At 60.9% G+C, this 8,246-nt stretch overlaps 1 protein-coding gene across 1 annotated transcript; it reads right to left on the bottom strand.

The window, feature by feature from the left end:
- Nucleotides 1-2,209: 2,209 nt before the first annotated feature.
- On the bottom strand, nt 2,210-5,915 carry ADRA2B (adrenoceptor alpha 2B). Its single transcript, XM_055241929.2, has one exon. The coding sequence runs from the start codon at nt 5,478-5,480 to the stop codon at nt 4,131-4,133; it is 1,350 nt and encodes a 449-aa protein (XP_055097904.1). The 5' UTR covers nt 5,481-5,915; the 3' UTR covers nt 2,210-4,130.
- Nucleotides 5,916-8,246: the final 2,331 nt, after the last annotated feature.

The following is an 8,246-nucleotide window of genomic DNA, read 5'->3' as shown; positions in this document are numbered from 1 at the left end:
CCCTTCCAGCAGGGATGTCTTAAGAAAGGGGTGTCTGGAAGGATGATGTGACCGGCTGAGACAGCTCGCGTCCACCTGGTGAACTGCCAAGTAAAGCACCCCTGCTGGCCTCACACCCACCCCCCACACCCACCACCCTCACCTCCAGGTGACTTGCCAGGATTATTCTTGGGGGCAGAGGGCTGCACCCACCCCACTCCCACCTCTACTGTTCTCAGCCAGCCTCATCAACCCTGTAGCCCTCAGATGGGCTCAGGGCGAAATCAAAAGCAGGTCCTACTCACAGAGAGCTTCAGGAATGGAGCATGAGAGAGAAGAAGGCCTGATCGGGAGCCAGGTCCTGGGCCCAGCTCCAGCTGCACCCCATTAGCCAAGGGGCCTGGGCAGGTGCCTGAGACTCCGCCCCCCAGTTCCTCATCTGAGAACTGAAAGAGACAGCAAAATGCGGACGAGCCAAGCACAGGTCCTGCCACACAGCTGACTGTCGGCGGATGTTTCCTGAATGTGAATGTGGGCCTGTTATTCCTTGAGTTTGGATGCAATTCCTTCAGTGTGAAAGTGTGGCATGATGGGCAACCTGGGTCTAGATCTAGATCCAGCTCAGCCAGCTGTGTCTGTGTGACGCCCCCTGAGGCAAGTCACCTCCTCTCTCTGGGCCTCAGTCTCTTCCTTCATAAAATTCAGCGGCTGGACTAAACTGTCAGGAATGGAAAACCTGGGACACACGTGCCATCAATTACATATTCTGTGGCAGTGACAGACATGAACAATCAATCACAGCAGTCACCTGCTGAATCCATCCACATGCAGTTTCAGGATCTTCAGATACCCAGCGCCACTGAATGGGAGCTGGCTGAAGAGATGGAATCGCAATTCTTCATCACCTGAATTTCATAGTTTTGTGATTTCAAGACCTAGAGAGGTCACTTTAAGTCTCAATTTTGTTTTTCGCAAAATTATCATTCTCAGCAAGGTTGTGAGGATTAATGAGATAATGTATTCAAAACGGGCTTGCAAACAGTCCTGCTCTAGGAGGGGTACCTTTCCACCACCATTTCCAGAGTCGGGGCAGGGTTCTCCACTCCCAGGCTCAAGGGCCTGCCCCTTGCAGATGCTTAAGCACTGGGGGACAGTGTGGTCCAGCAGAAAGAGCCTGGGCCTGGATGACCTCAAGCAGGTCATTACAGCTTTCTCAGCCTGCATTTCTCTAGTATAAAATGGGCTGATACTTACCTTACAGTCAGGCGTAAGGATTAAATGAGGTCATCAGACAAAACCAGAAGAGCCTGGATCAGTAAAAGGGAGTCAATGAACCATCCTCATCTACCCATATCAGGCCTCTGGGCATCAACAGTGGGCGCTGCGGCAGGTGTGGGGAGCTGAGAGCAGGGCAGGGCACGTCTTTCTTATTAAGTCCTCAGCAAAGCCCATGTCCCCATGTCCATCAGTGATGGTGGGTACACTGGAGGTCTCACTGGTTGTCCCTAGCATAAGCATGGCCCACGCCAGTACAGAGGTGGTGAGAGTGAAGATTCTGGGCCAATGTGGAAGTAGAGGGGTAGCCTCACACTGAGAACCCTGGGGCTTCACGTGTCCTCCTTCCTCCCTCCCCTCCCTGGGCTGGCCACTGACGTTGGCCCTGCCCATGGCCTCCTGCTGCCAACCTGCCATCTGCCCCCCCGCCCATGGGACCAGGCCCACGTGGTTCAGGCCCCAGGGACTGCCCACTCTGTGGCCACTAAGTAGGGCAGGAAGGCGGTGGCACCAGACCACCGGGGGCTAGCTTGGGGCTGTTTTCAAACTCAGTCACAAATTCACCAATCACATCCTTTACACATGCCCTTCCCCCTACCCAAACACCCTCCCATCTTGCCTCTTGGTGTACTCCTGCTCTTCCTCCAAGACCCAACCCAAAGGCTACCTCCTCTAGAAAACCCTCCCTTTTTTTCCCTCCCAGGGAGCCAGTCTCAGGCTCCTCCAGCCACCCTCACCCATTGGCTTGTGATGATGAGTCAGGATGCTTTGTGGACAAAGGCGGGTAGGAAGGGCAGGGGCTTGGGGGAACCAGCCAGCCACATCTCGGGGAGGACAGGACTACTGGCCCTGGGAGGGAGCCCCGGCTCATTGGGCCAACACCCAGAGTCTGCTGTGCCAGTGGCTGAGGAATAACTGCTCCAGGCAGCCCTTCGGCAACAAGGACACCACTTACTTATTACAAAATATCCTTTATTGATAAAATAGCTCAGAGTTTAAAAAAAAAAAAAAAAACACCTGTATGTCACAATAAGAGGTCACAGGCAAGAACACTGGGGGTCCCATGGGGCTCACACAAGATCAGCCAGCAGAGGGTCACAGTCAGTCCCTCCGCTGGCCCAGCTCCCCACCACATCCCGGGGCGATGCTCTGGCCTCAACAACCCACCGAGGACCAAGCTGGGAAGCCTCCCACACCCCAGGAAGGACACTTTTTGGTCCCCTCCATTCTCTCTACACCCAGAAAACTCCCTCAGTGCCCTTCCAAATCTAGCAGGTCCATCTGGCCCATTCCCCTGACACCTGCCAAGCTAAGATGCTTACTGGCCCGATGTTGAAGCCAGGCCCTCCCCAAGGGAAGGCCGGGAAACCTCCTTTCCACACTTCCAACTGTTCTGGGTGCCAGGTTTTGGGGTGGGACTGAGAACCAGGAAGCGGGGGTCCTCGATGCACAGCCCCATCAACACTGGGGGGAGCAGCGTGGCTGGGTCTGAGGCAGTCCACAAGCACCCACCTAGGGGGATCAGTTGTGGTTCATAAGGACTCATTTGGGGCTTGGAAACCTGGCTGGGCACTCCAGTGGGAGGCTCCCCTAGGGGCACACCAGGTTCTCATGCCAGTACCCCACTTGGGGGCTCTGCCACCTGTCACAGGCTCTCATCTTAGACTGTTCCCAAGGTGTGGGTATTTTGGGCTGTCTTGGGGAAACAATTTGCCTCCTTGATGACAAAAGACTTATCCCCCACTGGGGAGGCCCAAGCCACTAAAAACCCTCTTGGTGTTGCAGGTGAAATGTCAAAACATTGTCATGTAGCATAATAACTCAGACCTTTGCAGCCACAAGAACACATTCTCAAAGAGATCCTTTAACTTGAAATAGTGATTCTGTCTGCCACACCCGGCTTCCAGTTTGGGGTAGGAATTCACACACCCCAGGGACAGAACAAAAGTCTACAGAAAGACAGGTGGTGGTAAACACAGAGGACAGGGATTTTTATATCACCAGATAATCACATTTTTGGTTCTCTAGTGCGTTCCCCCACAGAGCTCAAAGCTTTCCGCAAAGGCTTTCATCTCCCTGCAGCAAGTAGGCGGCGAGCTATTGTCGCCCCGATTTTTGCAGAGGGTGAATGCCAGTGATCGGAGATCTCCTGTCGAGGCAGAGACCAGGCCTCCAAGACCGCCCCAGCGAGGCATCCACGTGGCCACCCACCTGCCAGAGGGGTGCTGGGTAAGGAAGCCGATCCATTGTTCTGGCTTTTAGAGGAACCACAGATCTGAAAACAGGCGAAGGGGGAAAGGAGGGCCCAGAGACGGTGCCACCCCATAAGCCCCCATCCCAGCGCCTGCCAGGGACCGCAAGTGCCTAGCGTGGGTGATCAGTCTTCGTTTCTTCATCCCCCTCAGCAGCAGGCCCCACTGGGAAAAGTGGAAGCCTGGCTTCATGCTCTTTGTGGGTGGGGGGGAGATGAAAAAGAAACAAAATCACCACAAGCAAGGGACCTGCCAGGAACACAAGGTCCTCAAGAAAGGGAAGCCCAGACATTGGCCTGGAGAGCATGGGGCTCTGGTAAGAAAGTGCTCTCTCTTCTCCTGGTCTTGGCTATGTTCCAGAGGATTTGAACCACCTCCATCGGCCTGTGCTCAGGGAGAGGGTGGAGAAGGGGTCCCCCACAGCTAAGCCGGCAAGGGGAGGCTTCACTGGGATCCTTGCTAACAGCCCCCCTGCCCACCCCTCCCAAGAGGTTCCTAAGATGAGGCCTGCAGGATCTGGGCAGGGAGCAGAAAGCCCAGGGGAGGCAGCCACACACAGCAGGGCAAGAAGAAGGGTGGCCCTGGCGCCACTGCACCAACCCCACAGGGGCAGCGCAGGCGGGCTCACCAAGCTGTCTGCGTCCACGGGCGGCACAGGATCCTCCGGAAGGCACGGCGGAAGTCCTGGTTGAAGATGGTGTAGATAACAGGGTTCAGTGAGCTGTTGCAGTAGCCGATCCAGAAGAAAAACTGGAAGAGGCCATGGGGCACCTTGCAGTGCTTTGGGCAGATGGCGCCCAGGCTGTAGCTGAAGAAGAAGGGGAACCAGCAGAGCACAAAAACGCCAATGACCACAGCCAGCACGAAGGTGAAGCGCTTCTCCCGGGTCAGCTGCGCCCGTCGACGCCACCACTGCCCACCTATAGCACCCACGCCCCTGCCCAGGAGCACCTGGCCACGTAGGGTGGCCAGCACCCGGGAGCCCTGTGGCTGCTGCAGTGGGGGGCTGCAAGCTGAGGCCGGAGACACTGGCACTGCCTGGGGTTCACACTCTTCCTCCTCCTCCTCTTCCTCCTCCTCTTCAGCTTCATCCTCTGGAGATGCCCCACAAACACCCTCCTTCTGGCCCTGGCCTGAGTTGGGAAGGGCAGCCCAACTGGGTGGCAAGGCCCCGGTCCCAGTATCTTCAGGGGTCTCCCCTTCCTCCTTCTCCCCAGTGGACTTCGAGTGTCCGTTGACCTCTCTGGCAGAAGCCAGAGAGGCCAGGGCTGGCAGCTTGGCTGAGGCCAAAGCCCCACCACGGTCGGGTCTGGGCTGCTTGGACTCACCCTGCCCAGGCACCCCCTTGGCCCTGGGACCTCTGCGGTTGCTATGTTTGGCGATCAGGTAGATGCGCAGGTAGACAAGGATCATGATGAGGCAAGGAGCAAAGAAAGATCCGATGCTGGAGGCCAGGATGTACCAGGCCTCCTGGTTGAGCTTGCACTGGGGGCGCCCGCGCGGCTGGGGGCCCTGGTCGCCCTTGTAGATGAGGGGCGGCAGCGAGATGACGGCGGCGATGAGCCACACAGTGAGGATGATGCACTTGATGCGGCGCGGGGTGCGCTTGGAGTTGTACTCCAGCGCGCGGCTCACGGCCCAGTAGCGGTCCAGGCTGATGGCGCACAGGTGCACGATGGACGAGGTGCAGAAGAGCACGTCGAGCGCCAGGTACACCTCGCACCACGTGCGCCGGAAGTACCAGTAGCCCAGCAGCTCGTTGGCCAGCGAGAAAGGGATGATGAGCGTGGCCACCAGGATGTCGGCGGCGGCCAGCGACACCAGGAACAGGTTCTGAGGGGCGCGCAGCGAGCGGCTGGTCAACACAGCCAGGATGACCAGCGCGTTGCCGAAGATGGTGAAGAGGATGAGGAAGGTGATGGCCGCCGCGATGGCCGCCGTGGCCTGCACGGAGTAGGGGTCCTGGTGGTCCATGGCGGGGCGGGACGTGGGCAGAGGGAGCGCTGCCCGCCCAGTGCGCACCGTGGGCGACAGCGCTGCCCGGCTCGGCTAGACAAGAGCGTCGCCCCTCCGGCGGCGCCGAGGGTGCTGGAGCCCCATGGCCTGGACGAGCGGGGCCTAGGAGGTCGGGAACACCCAGGACCAGCAGCCGCCCTCCTACATCCTCCTCCGCCGGCGCCCAGGGTCCCTGCCGTCCGCCCCAGAGAAGTTTCCCAAGTTGTCCCGCCGCCGTCCCCGTCCCGCCCGGGACCGGAGAAAGTCGCGCCCTCCCGCCACGCGGATGCCGGACGCTCTGGGGGCGCGGGCCGGGCTGGGCCGGTTCTCGAAGGAGGCGCGGAGGACCCTGTGCCCGCTCAGCTCGCAGGCTCTCGCCCCAGCCGCGCCTGCAGGGGAGCGGGGAGCAGGGAGCGCGGCTGGAGGAAGGCGGAGACTGGAGGCGGGCGCAGGAGCGGGAGGGAGGCGGGGCGGTGGGCGGACCGAGGTGGGCTGAAGGTGCGCTTCGCGGGAGGCGTGAGCCCCGGACTCCCCGCGCCCGGACCCCGCCCAGCGCCTCTGTCTGCCTTCCTCCCGGCTGCCGCGCCTCGGGAGAGCGGAGGGGCCCGGTGGCCGGGGTCTTCGGCCCCCGGGCAGGACGCGCGCAGCTGTGTAGGGGTCGGTGGGTGCCGGGAGCCGGGGCGCGGAGCTGGCGCGCGGGCCAGCACCGTGACGGGACCCTTCTCCCGGGGGAGCCGGGCTGGGCCGGGCGCCGGTGCGCGCTGCTCTCCCTTCCACCGCCCGGGAGCCTGCAGGGAGGGCAGGGCGGGCGTGGGGCTGGGGCGCCGGGTCGTAATACACCACAACCCTGCCCGGCCCGGCCGTGGAGACGCGCTGCGGAGTGGTGGGGGAGCGGGGAGCCGGTCCCGACCCCTTCCCAGGCGCTTCCCCTCGCGGGCGGGCTCCGTCGGGCCAGCGCCGCGCGACGAGGGCGCGTCTCGGCCTGCGAGCGCCCCCTGCTGCCGCCCGCGGGGTCAGCCCGTCCGCGGCAGCCCGGGTCCCGGAGCCACCACTCGCAGCCTGGGACTAAGGACTTCGGCTTCTTGTGTCTCCGCAGCTGCCTCAGTTTCCTCCATTAAGGGCAAAGGAGGTAAGAGGGAAACTGGCTTGGACTCGAATCACAGCATCAACTGCGACTCAGCCAAGGGTTTGTACGGGGCACAGGGCGAGCTGCCGCCCCTTGACTAATGCGAAGGGGAGGTCCCTTCCTGGGAGTAAAGCAAGGAGACCTTGCGGTGGGGGAGTAAAGGATGGGGCCTTTGTCACACAGCTCCGAGAAAAAGCAGGTCTCAGGGGCCGCCGTGAAGGGAGGAGCGTCCCTCCCCTTCTGTAGTGACCCCAGTGGAAGGGGTTGACCCTCCCTCCCTGCTGCGGTCCTGCCACACATACACACTGAAGCCCTTCTGGCGGTGACAGTGGAAAGAGGGTTGGGGTAAAAAGAAACTTCAGACTAAGGCCCCCCACTCGCCTTCAAAGAGCTATGAGCAACTGCTCTCCCTCAGGGCCCCAATTCACTCTCCCTGCCACACCGCCACCAGCACCAGCCTGGGCAGCCCTGAGGGCATGTTCCCCGGGTTCTGGAGCCCCTAATGTCATAAGCCCCGCCTCGAGCCAGGCCTCTTATTCACAGCCCACGACTCCGCACGGCATCCTCTGTGTAAATAAGCACCAATCCACCTCTGACAGTGGGGCTCCCCCAGACCCCATCCAACCTGCTGGACCTCCCCTTCTCCCTGCCCCCTCCATGGGAGCAGAGCACGTGGCCTCTGAGTGCCCACGGACAATGTCTAGCGCCTCCCCAGGCTCAGGTGGGAGGTGCCCCGTCTCGGGTACCCAGACCAGCACCCCCAGCCACGGGGGGGTGTTGGGAGTAGGTGCCTCCTTGATCCCCCCATCCCTGTCATTCTGCCAGACTCCCCAGCTTCTGGTGAGGTGCAAGTGCCCACAGCCCATGGAGTGGATGCTGCTAGGGCTGGGTTCGGACAGGGCAATCAGCCTCCTCCCCACCCCCAACCCCAGGCTTCAGCTCAAAACCAACCACTCTGCTAGACACAGTTTCCTGGATGTGTCTTTCCCACCCTCTGGGCTGCACAGGGCCTGGGCACCACCTGGGCATACGTCACCAGTGATGGTGAGATGCCAGTAGCCCTTTCCCTGAGGAAGGACAGAGGGTGGCCATGAGAGCCTGGGAGCAGCTACTTAGGCAAGGGCCTGCCCGTCCCGGGACTCCTAAGGCCTGCACAGTCTGGGCCTGCTAGAGGCCCACGTGGGCATCTGGAAGAACTGCCTTTCCACCATCTCCAACCACACTTGGGCTGGGGGCCAGTGAGCAGCTCCCCAGACTCTGCAGCCAGCATCAGCCTTTATCTTCGGACCCATCTTCCTTCAAGGGATGCCGCAGGAGCTGAGACTGGGTTGCCCGTGTGCCCTCCCCACCCTGCAAGTCCGCACAGAGGATGCTCACCTGGGCCTTCCTAGAAGTGACAACTTTGGGTCCACTGAGTGCCAGGCCTTGCTAGGCATCTTTCATTGGGCCAGCTGGGCACTAGGCCAGGTGGGGACAGCCAGGGACAGAGTCTACAGCTGGCAGACCTGGGAGATGTGTGCCCTCCGGGCAGCAGGAGCTGCCTTGGCATCCATACCGCTGCCCCAGGCTGTCACCCTCTACTGCAGCCATCTCCTCCCGGCTCCACCCTAGGATGGACA

Source organism: Symphalangus syndactylus, chromosome 14, assembly GCF_028878055.3.
Source record: "Symphalangus syndactylus isolate Jambi chromosome 14, NHGRI_mSymSyn1-v2.1_pri, whole genome shotgun sequence".
Taxonomy (NCBI): Eukaryota; Metazoa; Chordata; class Mammalia; order Primates; family Hylobatidae; genus Symphalangus; species Symphalangus syndactylus.
The sequence above is the reverse complement of the archived record's forward strand: the minus strand, read 5'-3'. Positions and strand labels throughout refer to the sequence as shown.

Excerpts from the sequence above, each read along its gene's own strand:
- ADRA2B (XM_055241929.2), bottom strand. The coding sequence starts at position 5,480 with ATGGACCACCAGGACCCCTACTCCGTGCAGGCCACGGCGGCCATCGCG.